General features: G+C 40.5%; 1 protein-coding gene across 1 annotated transcript in view; it reads right to left on the minus strand.

Moving 5' to 3' along the window:
• LOC146458331 (protein sidekick-2-like) overlaps positions 1-23,845 on the minus strand; it is a 37,148-nt gene that overhangs the window by 7,440 nt on the left and 5,863 nt on the right. Inside the window, exons 4-27 of the mRNA XM_085090586.1 lie at positions 23,725-23,833; positions 22,957-23,150; positions 21,586-21,861; positions 20,337-20,615; positions 19,217-19,492; positions 16,505-16,810; positions 15,949-16,019; positions 15,156-15,390; positions 14,094-14,209; positions 13,060-13,255; positions 12,382-12,675; positions 10,995-11,321; positions 9,365-9,435; positions 8,257-8,500; positions 7,510-7,625; positions 6,178-6,364; positions 5,486-5,785; positions 4,074-4,376; positions 3,191-3,261; positions 2,432-2,663; positions 2,165-2,280; positions 1,851-1,913; positions 822-1,074; positions 14-301 (exon numbers count right to left, since the gene is read on the minus strand). Of these exons, the coding sequence (XP_084946712.1) occupies positions 14-301; positions 822-1,074; positions 1,851-1,913; positions 2,165-2,280; positions 2,432-2,663; positions 3,191-3,261; positions 4,074-4,376; positions 5,486-5,785; positions 6,178-6,364; positions 7,510-7,625; positions 8,257-8,500; positions 9,365-9,435; positions 10,995-11,321; positions 12,382-12,675; positions 13,060-13,255; positions 14,094-14,209; positions 15,156-15,390; positions 15,949-16,019; positions 16,505-16,810; positions 19,217-19,492; positions 20,337-20,615; positions 21,586-21,861; positions 22,957-23,150; positions 23,725-23,833 (4,923 nt within the window). The remainder of the gene's footprint in view (positions 1-13; positions 302-821; positions 1,075-1,850; positions 1,914-2,164; positions 2,281-2,431; positions 2,664-3,190; positions 3,262-4,073; positions 4,377-5,485; positions 5,786-6,177; positions 6,365-7,509; positions 7,626-8,256; positions 8,501-9,364; positions 9,436-10,994; positions 11,322-12,381; positions 12,676-13,059; positions 13,256-14,093; positions 14,210-15,155; positions 15,391-15,948; positions 16,020-16,504; positions 16,811-19,216; positions 19,493-20,336; positions 20,616-21,585; positions 21,862-22,956; positions 23,151-23,724; positions 23,834-23,845) is intronic.

The raw sequence follows: 23,845 nt of genomic DNA on the forward strand, positions 1-23,845 counted from the left end.
TACGAGAACTCACCAGCCGGCCCTTTCGTTGTTACAACAAACGTCTTTGGAGGGCCATATCCCATGGGATTCTTTGCTCTAATCTGAAATGAATAAGGCGTCAACATGGCTAGACCATCTATAATGTGCTTCTCTTTATCAGCAGAAACGATCAGTTCATCTTTTCTGTTCGTTGAGGTTCGTCCGTACTTGATCTCGTACTCGAGAATTTTTCCGTTTGGCTCACAAGGTGGTTTCCAGGACAAATCCACTCGTGCGTTATAGACCGCGTCGTGACGGAATACAGCTGGGGGCCCGGGTTCTAGGAAAATGAATAATGAACAATTATTAGAAACGAAATTCAACAATTTTGATCAGCGACGCAAGCAATAATTGGTGGGCCGCCTTTCTACATCAGTTTATGTAAACAGGGGTATGAACATCAAGTTAGTACAGTGTATAAGCATTTTTTTTTATCCAACTCATACAAAAGCCTTTTTGAGAATGATGTATTATTCTTGAAAGTGACACGGGCATACTCGGAAAAAAGAAACCCGAATGCTCCTATCAGGAGTCGAACCTAAGACCTTCCGATTACTAGTTCGGATGTTCTACCACTGAGCTACAGGAGACTCGTGGGAGCAAAGGCCATTAAACTAGGTTTATGGGAGCCTTTCTATTTCGAACTGTTTTACGAAACATAAATCTGTGAAATCAACCAGTGAGCGCTCCATCTAAGCGGTCTTTATAGCAAAATTTGGAGCTCTCAGGGACCAATCAGAATGGTTCTTTTCATCCTGCAACAGTTCAGCCACATTCCAGCAAAGGTATTATCAACTTACTGTCCGCCAGCGTTGTGACCTCCATTGAAGGGCTGGGAGGACTCTCCCCAATGGAATTATACGCTCGTACCCAGATCTTATACGTGACAAATTTTCGAAGGTTGGTTATGTTTGCGTTGGTCTGGTGAGGAGGGATGAACATAACCTTCGGCCCAGGCTCTCGCAGACAAACTGGTAACGATCGTCTGCGCCTGCGCCCATGGCTTTGACCACGCTGGTGCTTCCCAGAGAAGTAAGGGTCTCTCAAAAATTCCTGCAGGAAAAAGAACAATGCTTGGGTTATTTACAATAGTCGACGTCACAGCTCCGCTTTATTTATTTATTACCGAACTCTAAAAGAGCAGAATAAACTGGCTTGCTGTGACTTTTAATAAAAGGCGAATTATGAAGTTGAAGGCTCAACCAACAGTAAATGCGTAGTTTCAGGCTATTACCACAAATTCAACGTCGCACTGTACATCCTGATGATATTTGTATATCCTGATGATATAGTATATCCTGATGATGGCAAAGAATACTGCCGAAACGGATCAAAATTAAAGAGTTGGGTTTTTTCTTCAAATCTAGCCTTGCCTCCTGCCAAGAAGACCCTTCAAAATGAATGATTGATTGATTGATTGATTGACTGACCGACTGATTGATTGATTGATTGATTGATTGATTGATTGATTGATCGACTGGCTGACTGATTGATTGATTAATTAATTAACTTACTGACTGACTGATTGTTTGACTGACTGACTGACTGACTGATTGATTGATTGATTAATTGACTTACTGACTGACTGATTGATTGATTGACTGATTGATTGATTGATTGTTTGTTTGTTTGATTGATTGATTGATTGATTGATTGATTGATTGATTGATTGATTGATTGATTGACTGACTGATTGATTGATTGATTGATTGATTGATCGATCGGTCGATTGATTGGATGGATGGATGGATGGATGAGCGAACGAAAAAACGAGCAAGTAAACAAATGATCGATCGATTGATTGACAAGCGATTTCTATTTTGACTTACCAGTAGTGATCGTCTGCGCCTGAGAATGCGTTCCCCGGATAATGAGAGATCTTCCGCATAAACCTACAGGCAAATAACATGAAATGACGTTATACTAAGACAAGTAAAATAAGAAGCGATAGAAGCGTAGTACTTTCTACTTTTTTCTATAATATTTTCTATAAAAATTATTATACAGAATAAATGAAAAATTTGAAGCAAACCAAGTAAGACAAAAGAAAAATTAAAAGTAGACTTTCTCCTGCCAGATTTCGATCCCTGTCGGTAACTTTCTTGAGGGCCTTGTGCGCACATGTTACACGGTTGTTGCTTACCTTGTATCCCATCAAATGACCGTTGAAAGATTCTGGCGACGGCGCCACCCAGCTGATTGCTATAGAAGTTCTGGTTCGGGAACCACTTTTTACGTTCTTTGGTGGGTCAGAAGGAGCTAAGGCAAAAATAACGGACAAAAAACGAATGAGATGTACTGACTTAACACAAAGATTAAAACCTGTTTGACATTAAGCAGAAAATCGTCAAATTTTTGGGACTTTGGCATACGGTGCCACTTAATACAGGTTCTACTGGAACCAACTTACGTCTTTCGCCAGTTGTTACATTGTAGACCGGAGTATAGGGCCCAGGCCCCTTCTCGTTCACAGCCGCCACCTTGATTCCGTAAAGCGTAAAAACTTTTAAGTTCTCTAAAGTATACTGACGAGCAGTGGCAGGCAGGGTAGCTTCGGTAAAGCCACTAACGGCTGATTCCTGCTCCCTGTACTTCACTATGAATCCCTTGAGAGTTCCACCGAGTTCTTGAGGCAGAGGAGCCTTGACAAATGAAAGAAAACAAAGAAACGGTGTTACTTGAAAGACAGTATAATGAGAATAAGCACGCACTCCTCCCCAAATAGACCATTCTCCAAAATGGCGGCAACAGATTTGAATGAGTTAAAATTGAACTGAATGAAAAACCGATACCAGCATTGGAAAGAGCTTACTCGAGTCGACTGTAATTACACAAGAAGCAAGGAGGTACAGTCGACTCCCGATAACTCGAACCCTCGCTTACTCGAACCTCGCTCTAACTTGAACCAATTTTACTTTCCCTTCAGGTCATTTTCTATATAATGTTACCCTCGAAAACTCGAACCTTTTTCAATTTCCCTTGAAGGTTCGGGTTATCGGGAGTCGACTGTATTAACAGATGCTCGTCACTCTTGGGGTTTAAAGGGCTAAAGGCTGCCATGTTTTTTCGTGTGATTGTCACGCTCTTGAACTGCGTGTATAACAGCAGTAATCATTTCAGTTACTACAAACACATCTAAACATCGAACAAAGACAGGAACCAAACTTACCGCCCATTCAATGACAAGTATTGTTGGAGAAGAAGCTCGTATTCTCACTTCACGAGGAGCTCCGGTAGGCACTAAAAATAGTACATTAAAAGAAACGGTCAGACGTCTTTGTAATTTATGACTATCGTGATTGTGGCTCGCAAAATCTGCACAAGTACAATTCGTTGAACTAGTCCATAAAACTAAAACACGTACCACTTTCCTTCCGGCGATTGTTGCGCACGAAACAACAACAACAACAAAAGTCTGTCAACAGTTACGTGGTTCAGCCGAACTTATGAATTTGTGGAAGAAATTCTTTACTTGGATTGGCGACGGTATTACTGAACTGAAGTTTGCCAACATCACCTGGGCTATGACGATTGGTTTCTTAAAGCTCTTCAATTTCCGCATCGGGGAGACGCCCTCGAGGAAAGATTCAGTTGCTCACATATTACCGTTTAAAAGCAGTGCTTAGGCCTAGATCAGTGCTAAACCCCTCAAAACGGATGTTCTTTGCCTAAATGTAGCTCTATTTTCTCGGTTTTCCTTCTAACAAATGGGCTTCTATTCTCGTCTACGTCATGACTATCACGATAAAGAATTCTACATTGTGTAAACACCATAAGTTGTACAGCCTTGTTGAGCGATGTCCAATACACACAAACGGAATCCAATTGACTGGCTTGGCAGTCAGTTCGTATATGGTATACCGATCGACTGAGTAGCTTACCATTCGTTCCAATGGTACGAATTGTAAGGCTTCTTTGACAAATCGTAATCTTTTACCAATGGTGCGATTGGTGAGGGTGTTTTGACGAATCGTATCCGTTCGTGTATATTTGACATGGGTGGCCTTGTTTTGGAATATCCATTCTTGGAACAACCCTATGATTATACTCACAAGCGAGACGAGTGGAAGTGGGTGTCGATGCTGCGCTGTACGGACTGTTACCCCAATCATTAGTGGCCATTATCCTGAACATGTACGACTCCCCAGGAATGAGCCCCTCTACCTTAAGGCTCCTTGCAGTGTGATTGACATTAGATGAGTATACCTGCCAGCCCTGGCCATGTTTGTTCAGCTGCAGGGTAAAGTACCTCAAGGGACTTTTTGGATACGACGTAGCTTGCCATTTGACTATAATCCAACGTTCGCTAATGTCCGAAAAATAAATGGGCAAAATAAAAGGAGCGTCCGGTGGTTCTACGAAGAAAAACACAAAATTAATTCCTCAACAAAGTTATAAAATGCCATAAACCTTTAATTTTCGCGCGGGTAAGAATTGAGTAAAAATTGTCGGTTAAGCTTGCGCGGGAAAAATTATCGCGATATTTTTTTATGTCCGTACAAAAATTGACAAAGGCACAAAAATTCCATGACATAAATACGGTTTTATCACTAAAGAAGCAAACACAGAAGCGAGTCTTCATTGGCTAAGGGTGGGGTTACTGTCCTATAGTAGTGAAATAGTATACAGTAAAACCTTTACTATTCGTCTCTATAAATTCACCTCCTCGGGTAATTTTCGCGGACCAGTCAAATAAAATAACAGGAACAAAAACAGAGTTAAAACTCACTTGAAAATTGATTCTATTTTCGTCCGACTATGGTAGACAGGGCCGATTTATTTGAAGTACAATTAGCACTAATCCAGGTCCCAGTTGTTAAAAGCCAAACTGAATAACCTAATCCTGGGCAAACGTGAAGTTTGACTCGAGTTTATTTGATAATAACTAATCAATAAGCATTTTTCTTAAAGATTTTCCCCTTCAGTTTAAACGTTGACTTTTCTTTACCTTTAGCAAAAGAGCAGCTTTTAAAAACATTTTAAACGAAAACCTCGGGTAACGTTTAATCGGGGATTAGCGTCAAGTGGCTTTCGAACAACCGAGCGCAGCTTAACTACCATGACAAATTATAGATTTTGTTCACAGTTAACGGGTTTCGAACAACTAGACCCTGAATACTATACTGGTTTTAGTAAAAGCCATGTACTAACTCTATGCAGAATCATAACCGTAACGTTCTATGGAATAAAGAAAATGCTGTCGTCGTTTCAGCGCTTTCGTTGTTTGGAACGTGAAAATGTCCAGTAAACGTCGTTATCCGGCTTCCGTCGTTGTTTATTTGATTATAGTTTGCTGTTACTTTGGCGCACTAGAAACATTTCGTGTATAAAAGAGAGTGCCGTATGTAGTCAAAGTTTTAGCACACTCTTGTAAGCCAAGTTAACGTGGTATTTTCTTGACTACCTACACTTCAGAAATGCAAACTACTTTACTGCACCATACACTACGTAGGGTCCTACTAACCAGTGGAACCGCCGGTAAAAACCACAGCTTCCGCGGGCGTCTCGCTCCAGCCCTTTACCGTCCTCGCCCAAAGGAAGAACCTATAAAAGGTTTGTTGACTCAAGGGTCCAGCGGTTCGCTCGCGTGCTGTGTAGTTAATAGCGTCATCTTTCCACGCATGTCCAAAAGAGGAACCATCGAGGCGGCAAAGAGCTTTGTATTCTTTTATGATACCATGAGGATTCACTGGTGGGTCCCAGGCTACTGTCACTGATACGGTACCCACGGCCGTGAAACGAACGCGAGCAGGAGGGCCTGGTCCTGAACAAAACAAACAAGCCAATAACGTCAATTATTCCCCAACATCAGAATTCTCTCTACTGTCCTCCATACATTTCGTTTGATACAAGCAAGGAGAATCTGTTTGTATATCACGTCATTTTATAATGGTGATTATTTTCTTTTGTTGCCACGATTTCACCATTCTTTGGGTGTTAATAATGAGCAATATTGTAAGGAAGAAGTAAAGTCTTGCTTCTGGTTGTGTTCACTGTAATCCAGATAAAATTCTCAAGCACTTAGGTACAAGCTTATTTCTGGGTCTCTGAACCAACGAAAACGGTAAGGCCAACTCGACCTTCTTTTGCAGACCGCGTGCGTTCGTAAGACGGACCAACGCAAAACGTACGCAATGTTTTAGCCATTCAACTTACTTGACTCCAAAGTAGTAGCTCTGACAGGCAGGCTTCTCGGCCCAGACCCAATCCGTGTGTAGGCGAGGATCTGGAACTCATAAGTGACGTAACTCTCCAGTCCTGTCAGAGAGGTGGAGAATGTCATGCCGTGATTTATTTCTTTTTCTTTCTCCGTGTTCTGTCTTCCAAAGACCCTGTAGTAAATCTACAATGAATACAACAATTACTGTTAGTTGTTTTTATACACTGCTGTTGCTTGGTGCGTGGCAAAATGGTACGGACCAACCACGGGCAAAGATGACGCCGACAGGTTCAACTACCATTCCAGAGTCTGGAATAGACCCTTCTCCAAAATGGCGGCAAGAGATTTGAATGAGTTAAAATTGAACTGAATGAAACACGGATTCCAGTACTGGAAAAAGGACCTTTACTTTAGTAACCTTGCAAAGGTTTAGCATATTAGGTGTTACATCATCTTAGGAAATGGAAGATGAAATTTGACAAATTTACAGAGGTTTGTATGACTTGGGGTATACGTCATACCCCCAGTCATACAAACGTCTGTAAAGTTTTCATTTTTCAACTTACATTTTCTCAGCTGATATTACACCTGATATGCTGAAACTTTGCAGGGTTACTAAAGTAAAAGTGCTCTTTCTAGTGCTGGTATACGTTTTTAATTTTAACTTACTTGAATTTTCAGCCGCCATTTTGGAGAAGGGTCTATTGATTCATTTTCGTAGTAGTAACATTGAAATACGAGAAGTTGTTGTTGTTATTTAAATTTAGAAATGAATGTTTGGTTTATCAACAGAGTTGATAACTAAAGGTAAATTGGCCACGACTCTCCACTCCCCACCGAAGCAGCACCCCAGTTTCTATAGAAGCTGACCCCCTTCTACAATTGTTATGGTGGAAAGTCGGTGGCCAATTTGCCTTTAGGTATCAACTCTGTTGATAAAACAAACATTCATTTCTACTCCCAACCGACGCAGCACAACAGTTTCTTTAGAAACAAAACCCCTTGTACATTTGATTCAAACTTAGCAAGTCTATTTTGAAGCGGTCTTGCGGTCGAGTGTTTTGAGATTCCTTATATCGTTTTAATCTTCAGTGTTTTTCCCCAACCCCAACCACTGCCTCTTTTGCCACCGTCATCACACGTGTGAGTGGAAGGCGTCTGTTCATCTCGGTATGGTGGCCCGTGGTAAGGTTCTTCAAGTAATCGCATGCTGGCTGAATCGCCCTCGGTTTCTTAAACTAAATCACTCCCCTTTAACAGAGGGATGGATAGTTTAGTGATTGCAGATCGCTCGAGGAATATGTAGGATTACGTATTCAACAAATTACCTTGTAGCCAAGGATTACACCATTTTGTTCCACAAAGGGGACTTGACCCCAGAGAAGAGTTACAGAGGAAGCGCCAGTCACTTGAGGAGTAAGACCAGACGGAGCTCGGGACGGGACTACAATGAAAATGTACGTCACTCAATTGTTGCGGGAAAAAAAATCCCGGAACGGTAGCACTAAGAAACTAACACATACGAAACTGATACAATCGGGACAACGATTTGCTGTGTATTTTAGAGAAGTCTTTTCCTGACGTTGTTCTAAGATAACTTCTTTGCAGCGTTTTGGGGTGAAGCACTGATCAGTGCTTAACCCCAAACGCTGTTCCCCTCCTAAATAGAGTTCTATTCTCCCAGTCCACTGCCTTAAGAAGGGACTACATTGTGTAAACATCATAAGGTGTCCAACCTTGTTTTGTAGTATCCACCCTACCAACAATCATTTTGAGTTCAAATTGCGTACTACCTACGAGGATCTTTCTTCTCAGAAGAAAGATCCTCGCAGTTAATACGCAACTTAAGCAGTTGCGAAAAGAAAGCCTGAAAAAATTTCAGGCTTGAACGGGATTCGAACCCATGACCTCTGCGATGCCGGTGCAGTACTCTACCAACTGAACTGTCAAGCCAACTGGGAGCTGGTCCTATCGTGTCCGTAATATACCCGTGAAGGATGAATAAATGAAAGTAAATATATGAAACATATATTTTGAGCGTTGTTCAGCTCTGGTTGAAACACACGGGAACTTACCATCTTCCTGTGTCCAGGCCCAGGCAACCGCGCTGCTGCTGCTTGCTCCCAGCTCGTTCAAATTGTATGTTCTCACGGACACTCTATAGTGTTTGTATCTTAACAGTCCCCCGGCTCTGTAGTAATCTAATCGGCTGTTAGGAATTTTAATCTCCAAAGAATGAATAGTTTTGTTAACTCCTTCTGGTTCAAATCTCATTAAAAACCCAATGAAGTCACTGTTCCACGTGTCTCTAGGTGGGATCTGTGGGAGGAATGAAAAATGCAAGAGAGTTGAGTTTCAACCGAATTCACAAACAAAAGACAAGAAACTTGACGAAATGTCTAAAACGGAAATCCTTTTCATGAAAAAATGTCTAAGATGCATTTAATATCGTCTAAGATGTAGGAACTATTCAGCGAGTCAAAATCCATTCTGACGTTCTTGTTTAATGCGAATTAAACGTCGGTCCGAAAAGAGTTTTTTGGGGGCCGATTACCATGTCTACAGGAAAACGACATGGATGGATCAGGAAACTCTCCTTCAACAGATTAATATTAAACGAATCTTTCATCTTGAAACGAGTTTTTCGGTCTAAGGATGAATTCTTTTGGAAAAATTCTGGCTATTAATTCTCAATCCGGTTCAAGAATAACAGAAAACACAGAATACTAGTAAAAATCAAAGATTAGGGAGTGCGTTCGATGATCTCGATTCCAGGCTCTCTCTCTTTTGCCAAGTTGGTGATGATGTCATCCGCCCCTGTATTATCTGCGGGGGAAGCCAGATACGCGTCCCAAGATCTATTCATTCGTTGATTGTCCCATACAATCTCGACTCCAATCTGTTTTATAGGAGTGCGTTCTTTCTACGTCGAACGCAATTAGTTCGCAAAATAACGCAAACTCTTTCTGGTTTGAATAAACAGAAAACCTCCCCACAAGAACTAATCCGAGTAAACGTTCTGTATTCCGTTCTTTCTACTACCTGACCTGTTTATTTGAACAAGCAGTGACGTTTTAAGGAGAAATTTGATATTGGTAACAAAGGTTAAACATTTTATCAACCAGTAAATGCTCAAGGCTGTCTCGATATCCTATGTTACTTCAGTATTCATTTTGCACTAACCTTCCATCTCAACTCCAGTCCATCTTTGCCAATTTGCATCACGGTCAAACCGCTCGGAGGAAGAGAGGGGGCTAAACAAAATGAGAACATTAACATTAAAATTTGTCTACGTCGAACATGTGAAGAAAATCGTTTAAACCATTTACGAACCAGTGAGAATTTTAAATGAAATTGTCAATTTGAAATGAGTATCGCTCTGTTTACAAGTTAGCATCGCAATGATACAGGTCCTCACTCAAGTCAATAATACGTTTAATCACTCTCTCACTGAGGTTTGACAAGGGATGAAACTCTTGTCTAGCTTCACCAGAATTTTACGCGCACGCTCGGCATTTTTTAAGCCCTGTGATCGAGTTCCAATCTCCTAAAATTTTATTTCGAAGCTGTAAATCGTTTGACCTCAATCTCTCACGAGTCATATAGTCTCAAAGAGCTGGAACTCGCTTCAGCTCTCAATAATCCTCACTTTCGCTTGGCCTCTAACTCTGATACTCAAAGAGCTTTAACTCTCACCAACTCTCTCACTCTCACACACACAAACTCTTGCCTTTGCTTGGTCTCATCGACTTCGAAATTTCATCATCTTAAGCCAACTATTGTCAACTCTGATCAGCTCGTGCTCTTGTTTGGCTTCTAATTCTCATTTGCTTTCAAAGAGTTTATTTCTCTTCCACTCGCGTCAACTTTATCTCGTCAACTCCCATCAACTCTTGCACACATTTGGCCTCTGACTCGCACGTACTCTCAACGAGTTCGCACTCTCGTCATTTTGTTGTGTTCGTCTTGCTTCGCCTCGACTAGCTATAGCTATCATTTTGCGAGGAGACCAAGCCGCTACTCATGTTATTTTGAAAAATAAATATTGAGTCTAAATGATGTACACACTGTAACACTGTCCAAATATCGTTATGGTGAACTCAGTATTCGCCTCCTATGTTGTAAATAGTTTCGTGTGTCCGGAAGAAGAATGTAACAAGTAAAGACCACGTCCAGGTTTTCTATAAAGCTATGCTTTGTTATGAATGTGTTGAATAATAAAACAATTATTCTCTATTAATTTAAGTCCAATTAACCAGCGTCAACCTTTGTTTGGCCCTTGTATTACGCACGGACCGTTTAACCTTTACGTTGACAATATTTGACAATAGAGAGATTTAGCATCGCGTATACGTGAAACGCGAACGGCAAAAATGACCACGTGACCCCGATTTTCCCGCCATTTTTCGCGGTTGCCGGTTGCCGTTTCTACGTGAAAACAGGCTATTTCGCGTTTGCCGTCTACGTGAGAACTACGTAAGTATTTCTTCCTTTTTTTCTTATACATAAGTAGTTAATTGTTGAAAACAAGTAACCCAATAATTTTTCCGGCAAGTCATACTAGGGCAAATTAAGTTTCATGTTTAAAAATCCTTGATAACTCACTCCTGACCGCACTTTTCTTCATGAACTCACCACAGTGAGTCGCAAAACAGGTTCATCGAAACTCGCAAAATTAGAGCTAAAGTCAAAAGGTTCACGCTACTTCACGTGAAACGTGAAACGGCAAGGTGACGTTTGCCGTTTCACGTAAACGCGATGCTAAATATCTCTAATGTTATTAAAATAAGATCTGATTATCATATTTACGCACCAGTTTCAAGTGTTCTGATTGTATCTGTGGCATTACTGGGGCTGCTACTGCCGACCTTATTTGAAGCAATAACTCGGAATCTGTAGTCAGTGTAAGGTTTGAGGTGTGGTAGAGTAAGCGGCAGCAAGTCCCACACCAGATGAGCATCCTGTACAACCATTAATATCCTCCAACGTGACGAGGCAGGATCGTAAAACGAGTCGTTGTTGTACTCAACTGTGTAAGACAGAATAGGGGCCCGGCCTGATGGTCCAGGGGTGAAATTAATAACCACGGATCGGGCCCTGGCTTCTATGATCCTCAGATTGTGCGGAGTACCTGGCCGAACTGGAAAATGAAGATACACATTTACAATGACTTCTCTAAACGTGTACAAACTCGAAAACGTCAACAACAAAAAAAGGCCAATTCGAATATTGTAGAAAAGTGATCCAAAAGTGAGTGAAAGGTCACAAAAGTAGACGGAGTTTCGACATTCGCTGAATGGTGTTATCAACGTCGTCAAGTTTAAATGTTCTGAAAATGCATTTGGTCCTTTACCGCAAATTTTTAAAACTTCGCTTCCTGTTCAAGCCAAAAGACATTTTCGTTTAGTTGTTACACGCAATAGACCCTTCTCCAAAATGGCGGCAACAGATTTGAATGAGTTAAAATTGAACTGAATGAAAAACTGATACCAGCACTGGAAAGAGCACCTTTACTTTAGTAACCTTGCAAAGTTTCATCATATTAGGTGTTATATCAGCTTAGGAAATGTAAGATGAAATTTGACAAATTTACAGACGTTTGTATGACCGGGGGTATACGTCATACCCCCAGTCATACAAACGTCTGTAAAGTTTTCATTTTTCAACTTACATTTTCTCAGCTTTCTCAGCTCAAATATGCTGAAACTTTGCAGGGTTACTAAAGTAAAAGTGCTCTTTCTAGTGCTGGTAGTGCTGGTACGTTTTTAATTTTAACTAATTTGAATTTTCGGCTGCCATTTTGGAGAAGGGTCTATTATTTTAGTTCAAGCGCAATTGTTGTCAAAAACACCATCAGGTTCGTTAGAGATTGCGAACTTCAGAGTTCTGGTCTTAAAATTGTTGCCGGAGATAGATAGAAAGGAAGGTCATTGTAAACGAAGAAACATGTATTGCGTAAAGGAAAACAATATTCTTCACTTGTGCAAAATTGTGGTTGTTAAAATGCATTTTAATAGTCTTTTTAGCTCTAGGAATGAAAACTCGTCTCTTTCAAGTATATGTATTTGTGTTTCAAAACTGCAAAACTCGGAAAGTAAGCAATAATTATCTTGAAAAAAAAATCATCTTCGTTTGCTGAAACATTTTGTAACAAATGCATCTTCACAGAAAGTGAAAAATATTTTGCAACGTGATCATACCAGGTGATTGGGTAGTCCTTGCAGATAATGTCTTGCTCGTACCAATTCCCGCTCTTGTCTCAGCATATAACTCAACACTGTAAACAGTATTGGCACGTAATCCAGTTACAGTGTGTGACAGGGTAGTATTTGGGAGCCGCGTGATCTGTCCGTTGCTAGGCAATGTATCATTCCTCCAATGTTTGACCAGATAGGCGACTAGTAGACCGTTAACGCGCAGCGGTCGGCCCCAGCTCACTCTCAACGCATCAGAGTAAATCTCGGACACGGTAAAGGACCTTGGTGCATCAGGCACTGTGAATAGTAACAAAAATACTTGCTTCAGTGCTATTTCAAAAGCCGATTAACAATGCCATTAAAGAGAATATTTCAGTATTTTATGGTAAGGTTTGTTTATCCCTTGTTTAAAAACGTTTCAACTTGAGTGATGTCAACTAGAAGCTGAAAGAGACTGAAAACAGTTAAAAACCTTCATTTAATTTGGTTCAAAGATAAATAAGACGGTCTTTGTAGAGCGCAAATTCTGCCTTCGATCACTGCAGTTTTTTAAAAAAAAAACACCAATGTTTCCGAGGTCTGCCCGTTTAAACGACTTTGAGGAATGGACTTCAAATATAGTATCAGCAGATAAAAATCTTTCTATAAAGACCCTTATTAAAAGTTCTGGAAAGCAAGTACCTCCTTCCTCTGTCTTGATAATTTTGGTATCAGACCTTGGACTGTCTCCAGCGCCATTATATGCTACAATACCCACAGTATACTGCGTAAATTTCTCCAGGCCAGACAAGGTACCCCTTTGGATAATAACACTACCATCGTGGTCTGCTACTCTCTGGACTATATTTATGGGCGTACTTCCCTTCCATGCCTGAAGCTGTAGTAGAATAAAATAAAATAACACAAGTCAATTGGAAGTAACACATGGCGCAAAATTTAAATCCGGTTACCATCAAAATCGTGCGTTGACTTATATTTAAATCATGTGTTTTGCCGTGTTCTCCTGTGCTCTCCCGCGCACCGCTTTCACGCTTCCCTGCACTTAGCACCGCTTGGTCCTTGCATGTTTTCCCGCGCTCAGTCCCAGTTGCATGTTTTCCCGCGCTTGGTAGCAGTGTGTACGTTTACCACAGTTGGCAACAGTTGCATATTTTCCCGCGCTTGGCACCGGTTGCAAGTTTTCCCGCGTTGCAGCCAGTTGCAGCCGGTTTTCCCGCGCTTGGTCCCAGTTGCAGCCGGTTTTCCCGCGCTTGGTAGCAGTGCGTACGTTTTTTCCACAGTTAGCAACAGTTGCATATTTTCAGGCGCTTGGCACCGGTTGCAAGTTTTCCCGCCCTTTTAGCCGCTTTGCACCGCTTGGGGCTTGCATGTTTTCCCGCGCTTAGCCTCCTTGCCGCTTGCATGTTTTCCCGCGCTTAGCCTCCTTGCCGCTTGCATGTTTTCCCGTGGTACCGGTTGCATACACGTGATTTGATAAAAAAAAAAAATAACTCACCCGTTTCTAACAAAAAAAAAAAACAATCGTAGCTTGATCATACACGTTTTGCCTCAGCTTAAACATATTTTGCTTGGGAGTCATGATTGGTGCAATGTACATACACGTCGTTGTTTGTGTCCGTTGCAATTACCCAGTGTGGTTAATTTGGTTTTAGTTTTAAAAACAACTTTACTGAACACCTCCAAGAGAACTAAGAGACAGATCAATATGCAATTACCTTGTAGCCTCTAATGCGTCCATTTTGCTGTTTCTGTGGAGGAGGTTTCCACTGCAAAACCACACTGACTGTAGTGACATTTATTACTGTGACATCTTGGGGTGCCGCGGTGGGAACTGCAGATAAGAAAAGAGAAGGGGGTTGCTCAATAGCTCACGTATTTTTTTATTGGTTTTAAAAGGGAAGTATCACGCGAATTTGATGTCATTTCAAAAATGTTTGTCTGACTGTCAACAGAAAAAAAGTAATTGTCTAGTTTTGTCATAAATTATCACCCCAGTGCGATAAAACTGTCGCTTACTGCCTCTGGTCAGAGACAGAGTATGTCGTAATGGATTGAAACTTGAAAAATGTTAGGCCTAACTTTTTTAAGTTCTTGCATTTTTGCTTCCAAAATGCACTTGAAAAGATCCGGACGTTCTTATGTTTTTGGCAATTTGAGCCTGAAAAAGTTCTTCAGATGTCGTAATAGTCCTGAATCAAAGCAAAAAATACAACAGCCTAAAACCGACACAAAATGAGATGTTCAACTATGTACCAGGCATACAATAAGAAATCTTTTGTTAATGTTAAAATGTATCTTTTTAGAGCGGTTTTCAATTGAGTGTCGAAAGTAATTTCGCGTTTAATTTTGCTTTGGTTTTGCTTTAGTACGCTCTGTGATTGGTTGGTAAAATTCGCGCCACTATCGCCACCAATGAGAAACAAAACCAAAACCAATTACGATTTGCCTGCCCGCGTTTTCCCGCGCTTGACGCCAGTATCATGTATTTGCTTTAAGTTCTGATTGGTTCATTGCGCTATTTACGTTTGTTGTGATTCGTCACAGTAATTACTTTGGCTTTGGTTTTACGACACTGAATTGAAAACCGCTCTATCATTTGGGTTAATTGGACTGTATAAACTGAAGTTTCACATGTACTTTTTTAATCCGTATTTAAAAAATACTTCTGGTCAAAATAAAAACTCTCAGCTTGGGTAAGGTTCTTAATATCTTCTTAAATTTAAGTTAATCTCAGCTTCAACGTTCTTATAAAAAAGGGTGTATATTCGAATACTTACCCCCCTCCGCCGTGGTGACAGTAATCGGATTGCTATACTTTCCATCACCAGCATCATTGTAAGCGAGCACCTTAATCTCATAGCCAGTAAACTGAACAAGCCCGTCAATATTCCCCTGTGTGGCAGCTGGGTTTTCAATCTTTCTGATGATGAAACTAATCCCGGCCACTCCAGCGAGACGGTAGGCGATCTTGAAACCACGGAGAGGACCATTGTGGCTCTCAGGAGGAGGCATCTACAGTAAAATCATAATTTCAAGAAAATTCATTTTCTCGAATTTGTAGCCTCCATAGTGCGTAACTTAAAGGGGCGCTGTCACGACAGGTTTGTTGTATTTTGAGCAAAACTGCCTAAATATTTTTCAAAGAACAAGTTTTGCAGCATGGCATTGCTCTTACAACACCGGAAACAACAGCAACCTTTATTTCCTTATCGCTAATTAAACTCATCGACAAATTGAGCTTGGGAGCTGGTGCCTTAAAGGCGGAGGGGCCTATAACGCGAAAGGGGAGCATTGCCTTGGAGGTAACCATGGCAACTAATCGAGCGCCAACCACCCGGCACCGGCACACTGAACGAATTCAGTAGAATACTTACCACAACCCATACTTACCTATCCAGGGGTGGGAGCAGAAACCAGCAGATACCACATTTAGCCACATTTAGAACAATTATTAGTTATATTCTTGTGAAGTAAAATCTGGTAAAGGTTTTTCTCCTAGGAACTATAATCCGTTTTTAGCGACTTCTATAAATTATACAGGAAAAACTTGAAAAAGTTGAAGATACACACCTGCCATTGGACAAGTATAGAATCAGCGCTGGTCGGTACTCCATTAACGTTCAAAGGAGCTTGTGATGGCGCTGCAACAACAACAACAACAACAACAACAACAAATCACAAAGATTTTTCAAACTGTTGTACACGGATAAATTAATCCTTGCGTCCGAAGCCGGATTGAAGTCTTAATTTCGAACATTTCCAAAGACAAATTGCACTTTTCCGTAATGATCAAAGATGACCAACGTTTTCTAAAAATGTCCGAAATTTTCTTCCGAATGTTCCCTAAGATAAACCATAATCACCCGAGGTTTTCATGCGATCAGAACCAAGTTACACATTTATTATATTAACGCCTTATTGTGCAAATTTTACTCTTCTTTCGCTACGTTCACTCTTGCAGCCACGGGATATGTAATAAACAAAATATTCAGAGCTTGACAATATCGTTGAACGTTTTTATTCACTCGTTGTAATACCATGTCGACTCTTTTGCTCATCATGTATGGTAATAGAAACTCGAAAATAAACGCTCTCGAACTCTTAACATGTGATAATCTATATTTACCCGCTATAAGAGTCATAATGCTCGCCGAGGCTGTACTCGGTGCACCTATTCCAACTTGATTTTCAGCTCGAACACGGAACTGATACTGGGTGTGAGGAAGAAGGTTGCGCACGAGAACTGACACCCGTTGGGCAGACGGATTGATGTTGTCCATTTGGCGTTGCCAACCGTTCGATCCCTTCTTGGCTTCAACGATGTAGGATAAAATGGGGCTGTTTCCATCATATTGTGGCGGAATCCACGTCAAACGCACTGATGTGGGCTGAATGTTGCTAACCACTGGAGTGAATGGTGCTGGTGGGGTCTCTGAAAACAACAGCCAAATTCAGTGATAAACTGTAAGACTGAATGCAGTACCGCTCGGAAACACTTCTGATTTGTCACAATGTTCCTTGGACGAATGATGACATGCTTGTCGTCATCAAAGTAAGCATTGTTTAAATGACACATAGTCTAACAATCTTGGTGTATTACCGGTATATGTAATTACTGAATAGAGCGGTTTTCAATTGTGTCGAAAGTAATTTCGCGTTTGCTTTGGTTTTCCATTACTACGCTCTGTGATTGGTTAACAAAACTCGCGCCACTTTCTCAACCAATGGGAATCCAAACCAAAACCAATCGTGTTTTGCCGGCCGCACGCGTTTTCCCGCGCTTGGTGTTTATATCTGTTGCGACTGGCCAGACTTATTACTTTGGTTTTGGTTTTGGTTTTGGTTTTGGTTTTACGACACTCAATTGAAAACCGCTCTGTCCCATCATTCAAGACTAAAACCCCATTCACACCAACAAAACATGAAAATTTACGCAAACTCACGGCCACACCGAGGCACGAGTACTAAACTCTGCCCGAAAGCGGGAATCCACGCGAAACCTTTGGCTCGCAACAACCTACACACACACACTCCCTCCCGGGTAAGTGTAGTTTTGTTCCCGACCCAGCTCGCGCTAAATCCTCTCGCGGCTGACCTGCAGTGAAATAGAGGGCTTGCTGCTGCACGTGGACCAGCCGCTGAGAGATAAACCGCTCAAAACGGCTTTCGGAAGCTGTGAGAAGCCATGAAAACACCGCAAAATACACCAGGTGAGCTTTTTCAAAACTTACTGTAATTTTTGCAGCTTTTCGAAGGAGTATTTTTGTTTAATTTTCGATCGAATTTAACGCCATACAAAATCTTATATTACGCTTTGGTAACCTGTGGTGAGAGTGTATAGTGATTGATATTTACCGATTACCAAACCTATTCATCTCCACTGAGGTGAATAATTATCTTAGTATCCACCAAAATCAGGGTAAGGCCGGCCTCGATTGTTATAATAGGAAGCATTAGCAACGAAGACGGTGACGGCAGCGAAAACGTCACTATTAAAATGAATTCCCGTTTTTCAAACGTCGTCGCGATTATTCCAACTTGCTTTGAAATGTCAAGTGTAGGTGAAATTTCCTGGAGCTGAATTCTTAGAGACGGCACCCAAGTTTAGAAACCCCGAAAGACGGAAAGAAAAATTCGTCGTCGTGTGTTTACGTCCTTCATAAATCGTCCCATCACGAAATTTCACATCCTATGTCGTGCGTGCAGTGACGGTAAAGAAATGTACCAAAAAGTGCAATGCACGCGCAGAGTTGTTGTGTTGTTTATTAAGCCTATTGTCATTTTGACGTTCTCGTTGCTAAAGCTCCGTAATAATCAAACACCAAGCCGCGCGAAGAACCCTATCCAGTCGTTTTATACAAACTAACAATAAGTGGGTCTCAAACTTATGCCCCATTCACACCAAGGCTTAAACACGTTTAAAAGCTTTTTGGTTAAACACAGTTTAAAATTGTTTCCTTCGTAAAAGTTGCTTTTGGATTTTTGTCGACTACAGATTTAGCACAAATGAAAGCATTAGTTAACGTTTACTTGAATCCCATGTCAAAGCCAAAGGTGCAGCTCTTTGTTACCAATTTTCTTTTTGTTAAACCGGGTTTTGTTGGTGTGAATGGGGCTCTGGATAAATAACAAATGAGTGAGTAACAATGAGTAAATGAGTCAAGCATTCAAAGCCTTACAAAATTTGTCAATCATTTTCAAAAGATTTCTTGTTATCCGAAAGATTGGCGAAGATTTGTAAGGAGGATATAAAGTTGCATGTTCAGCATTAACCCATAACAGTCGTATTAATGTTTAACGCAACTACATGTATCCATACATGATATCTATTTTTCACTCTTCGCAATGAAGACCAACCGGCAATCTTTACTATGTAGAGACGTCGTTTTTTGACACGTGGAAGAAACACGTGTAATTCACTCCAGTTTATATAACAGAGCGGTTTTCAGGTGAGCGTCGAAACAGTAATTTCACGCTTGCTTTGAATTTTCTTTACTGAGCTGTGTGATCCTTTGAAAAAAAAGCAACATAAAAAAACACGTGCCGCTTCTCAACCAATGAGAGGACGAACCAAACCCAACGTGATTTTCTCGCACACGTTTTCCCGCGCTCGACTCGCATGCTTTTTCATGCGCTTGACTCAAGCGTTTTCCCGCGCTTGAGGCCGTTTACTTGTATCCGCTTTTAGTTCTGATTGGTCCGTTACGTTGTTTACGTTTGTTCTGATTGGTCAGACCGATGACTTTGGTTTTGGTTTTACGACAGCGAAATGAAAACCATTTCAAGTCAGAGTATTGAACAAATTCTTCATCCATCAAAGACTTTACATTATACATACCTTGCACTCTCAATACACCGGTTGTTGTTGCATTCCCTGCAACAGACTGCACCAAACACTCGTACGTCCCAGAATCGTTTTCCTGGACTGTTACAATGCGCAGTGTTCCATCATTTTGTAGCTTCATCCGCGCTGCATCAACTGGGCTGCCGTCCTTAGTCCAGGACCACTTGATTGTTATGGTAGTGTCTGCTTGGACCCCGCAGGGAAGAAGCTTCTCTAGGCCTTTGATGGCTGTGATTTGACTTGGCAGCGGATTTGTTATCACTGTTTTGACTAGAGCGAAAAATAAAACGTTTATATGCTGGTTAATTTGAGATGAACACTTTAGGAAACGATTCAAATTGCTCAATTTTAATCAAAATGATATTATTTCCTATTGAAATTCAACTCTGTCGTTGCCAAGGCTACTCTTTTTGTAATGTAGTCCCTTTTATACCCACTCTCTCGTACCGTTCTGTGGCAATACCTCAGGTTACGCTTTGCAATCGCTACTTTAGGGAGTCGGTTAGTTTCCCAGGGGAAAAAACTTGGGGAATTACTAACAACCTTCAACAATTTTATCCCAGTAACCTACGTGACAGGCGCTAAAAATGGGGGGGGGGGGGGGGGGGGAATGAATCGGGCACTGGCGACAGAAGCAACGGAAGCGGAATCAGAATCGGAATCAGAAGAATCTTCTGGCGTAGTGTGAATCAATACCAGGGAAGCAGAAACGGAAGCCTCCCTTTCGTTCAAAATGGCTGAAGGTCGCCATGTTTTCCGTTCTTAATCTCGCGTAAACTAAAAGGGATTGGGAATGAGCTATGTGATTGGTTGGTTCGTCTACTTGTGTTTCCGATTCCAGTCAACCAGTTCACTCTTCATCACAAGCGATGGAATCAGAAGCGGAATCGGAAGAAAAAGAAAACTTCCTGTTCCTTGCAATTTCGATTCCGTCGAGCTTACGATTGCGATTCTGTCTCCGTTGTTTGATTCACACTGGAATAGAAGGTTCCTTAAACGCTTCCAATTCCGTCGCTAGTGTGAACCAGACCTTATAGCGCGCGCAACGCAGGCTATACCATAAGGTGAACATCATGCCTATGTAGTGTAGCAACAGTGTAGTATTTGCACTTACTCCATACTGTAAGAGTGGCATTTGCCCATTTTGAGCCCACACTGTTGGTCGCCACACACGTGTATTTTCCAGAGTCGCTCTTTTGACTGTTCTTGATCTTTAAGGAGTCAGTGGATGTCTTGCTATACCGCGGACTGCTTGGGAAATGAATAAGTTGGTCATTCTTTTTCCACGTGATCGTAGGAGGCGGTACTCCCCTCCCTTTGCATTCCAAATCCACTGTTTCATTTACCAGTGCAACGGTGTTTTGCGGTGGAACGTCTATCCATACTGGCAAAGCTACGAAAAAAATACAACCATCACCATTATCATCATCACCATTATTATTGTAATAGGTGACTCATATAAGTGAGCCATGGCATCAATTTTCTTGCGAAAGCATGTTTTGGCGGAACGTCTATCCATACTGGCAAAGCTACGAAAAGAATAAAGCTGTTATCGTCGTCGTCATAATCATCATCATCATTATTATTGTAATAAGTGACTTATATAAGTCAGGCGTGGTATCAATATTATTATTATTATTATTATTATTTATTATTATTATTATTATTATTAAATTTGTATTTAATTTTTCAATGAGAAGAGTTCAATGAAAATATTATTATTATTATTATTAATTTAATTATTATCATCATTATTATTGTTGTTGTTGTTGTTATTATTATTATTATTGTTATTATTATTTTATTTTTTTAAATAAATTTAAATAATGAGAACTCTTTATTACCATATTTCGAGCAAATTGCTATTCACAAGTTAAAAGTAGAAAAAAGAACTATTAAAAACTATTTACAATTCATTTCGATTATTATTATTATTATTATTATTATTATTATTATTATTATTATTATTATTATTATTATTATTATTATTATTATTTTGTGAAAGTGTATTTTGACGGATTGGGAACGTCTGTCCATGCTGGCAAAGCTACGAAAGCAATAAACGTCATCATCATCATCATCATTATCATTGCAATAAGTGACTCATGTAAGTCAGGTATGGCAGCAAGTTTTTTGTTAAAGTGTATTTTGGCGGAATGTCTTTCCATACTGCCTAGCGCGATCTCCCATTTCCTTACTCGAGCTAACGCTCAGTGGGAAATTCATGGGTTCACTTTATAGCACTTTGACATGCACAGCGGAGTTGGTTCGATCTCTGATCCATCATTTATGTCCTTATTGTTAGCGGCACAACATTCATTTGTACCCTTCTCTTTTACAATGTTCACTTTTACAATACTTACGTTTAACTTTTAAAGTTGCTGTTGTTATTTTCTCGTCAGCATCATTTGTAGCCACACACTGCACAGTCCCCTTATCTCCGGACTGAAGACTTGTGAATTTAAGCTCTTTTTTGCTGTTTATTTGAACTCTTCCTGTCGGCGAGGCTGGAACTTTCGCTCCATTATGAAACCAGGTGATTGTCGGCTGTGGAACTCCACTGGCACTGCATAAAAATATTACTGATTCCTGAGGGAACTTCTCTGCATTTTGTGGTTGTACTGTGAACGTAGGTTCAACTACAGGAAAAAAAGATCATAGTATACATACAGATACATTCCAAAGAAAATTATCGGGATAGCACTAGGAGCCAACACACCCCATTTTATCTGAGGTTTTTATATTAACCACATATTTTTTTATAAATCATGCAGGGTGTTGTTATTTTTCTTGCCTTTTGTCAATCAAATCTAATTTTTTAATACATGTATATGACGTGGTTCAATTTTATCCTTGGTTCAATTTTTATCTTCCTTAGTTTTTGTATACAGCTATTCAATTAACGTTGTTGGATCAAAGTATAAAGCTTTAAGACAAAGCTATGCCTTGTCCATCCAATGAAGATATACGATGACGCACCATTTGGATGAAAGAAATGTTAAGATATCAAAAGGATGAGGTGGCAGCCTCTTTGAAGATGTCATTAAGTTTTAAGCTTTGATCCGACAACGTTAATTAAATTAAAATAGCTGTATGGCAAATGTATGATAATGAGTATAAAACAAACAAAACTAAAAATTGAACCACAACATAAATTATTCCCTGGCAAGAGCCTCCATTGCAGGCTAGATCCAGTTTGATACTAACAATACGAATTTGGTCTTCTTGTCGTATAATTAAGTTTATAGCAAGAAGTAAAATTTCCTATGAAGAGGTCTGGGGGGAGGGAAGGGAGGGGTATGATTCTGCATCATGATAACCTACACTGTAAGTGACTTGTAGATTGTGGTTTGTTTTTTGAATGAACATGTATTTGAATCTAAAATGGCCACCAATAATTATTCTGATACTGGAAAAAATATGACTGGAACTTAATTAACTGTAGTGTCAGAAACAACTGTTATCTCAAACACAATCAAGGCTTCTTTTCAAAAATTTTGATAACGGCCAACAAATCATTCACAGATGCATGGGAGACCCCCCCCCTACCTTGGTGTTCCCCTAGATAGTCTGCACTTCAGGCCTTCCCTGGAGGAGAGGGGAGAGGGGAGGAGGTATGTATGCTTTCCTTAGGGGGGGGGGAAGGGACCTAATACTCAGACAATCACAATGGATAACCCAAACAGCAGGCAGCCAGATAGTGATGCAAGAATTATTTGTTAAAATTTAATTACCATTAATTGTGAGTTTTGCGGTGCTTGTTCTTGATGATGGACTGCTGCCGCTGCTTACATCACACTGGTAATCCCCTTCATCAGCTTTGACTGGGTTGTTGATTGTAAACCTCTTCTTGTACTGATCAAAAGAATATTTTGAACTGCTTGAAATGTACTGTCCATTCCTTAGCCATGCTATATTTGGCATCGGTCTGAAGAAAAAATCAAAGTTGAAAGTACCATTAAAATTCTTAATAAAGCTCCCCTGAATATAAGACCCCAAAATCTCAGATGCAAGTCTTTCCCATACGACTGTAACTAACCCCTCCAATGTTAAAACCTTGCCCCCGGGATCAAAATTCAAAATTACAGGCTGCAAAGACCCTGGAACACGTTACAAAATACTCCATAAAATGTGTGATATGACACACTTGATTTTCATCTTCGCTCCATTTTTTCCACCATTCTTGAAAAACAAAAACTGAACTGTAAACAGGCACCCTCGTTCCCTCATTTCCAACAAGTGTGCAGAAATGTAGAATTATACATGTACACATCAAATCAATACCATAGCCGGCTGTGAACACAGCAACCTCTCATCACTCCAGCCACTAGGGGTGTTCATGAGGCGGGTAACAGTGAGAAGTGGCTGCATGTATTTACAGGCTAAGAAATCAAGGGTGTGCAAAACAAGGCTTTGACCCTCACAGAATCTAAAGTGTGTATGTACATTATGAGAAGTGAGAGACTGATCACAGTCTAAACATAAAACTGTGTTATAAATACCTTCCACTCCCAAAGCATTCAAATGTAACACTGGATGTTTTCCCGCTGACAGCCACCTGATTTATTGGGGCAAGAATGATCTCTACTTGAGTGGGTATTGGATCTCTTACTGTGGAACAAA

This window comes from Pavona decussata, unplaced genomic scaffold, assembly GCF_977016875.1.
Source record: "Pavona decussata unplaced genomic scaffold, jaPavDecu1.1 SCAFFOLD_233, whole genome shotgun sequence".
In the NCBI taxonomy this organism is placed as follows: Eukaryota; Metazoa; Cnidaria; class Anthozoa; order Scleractinia; family Agariciidae; genus Pavona; species Pavona decussata.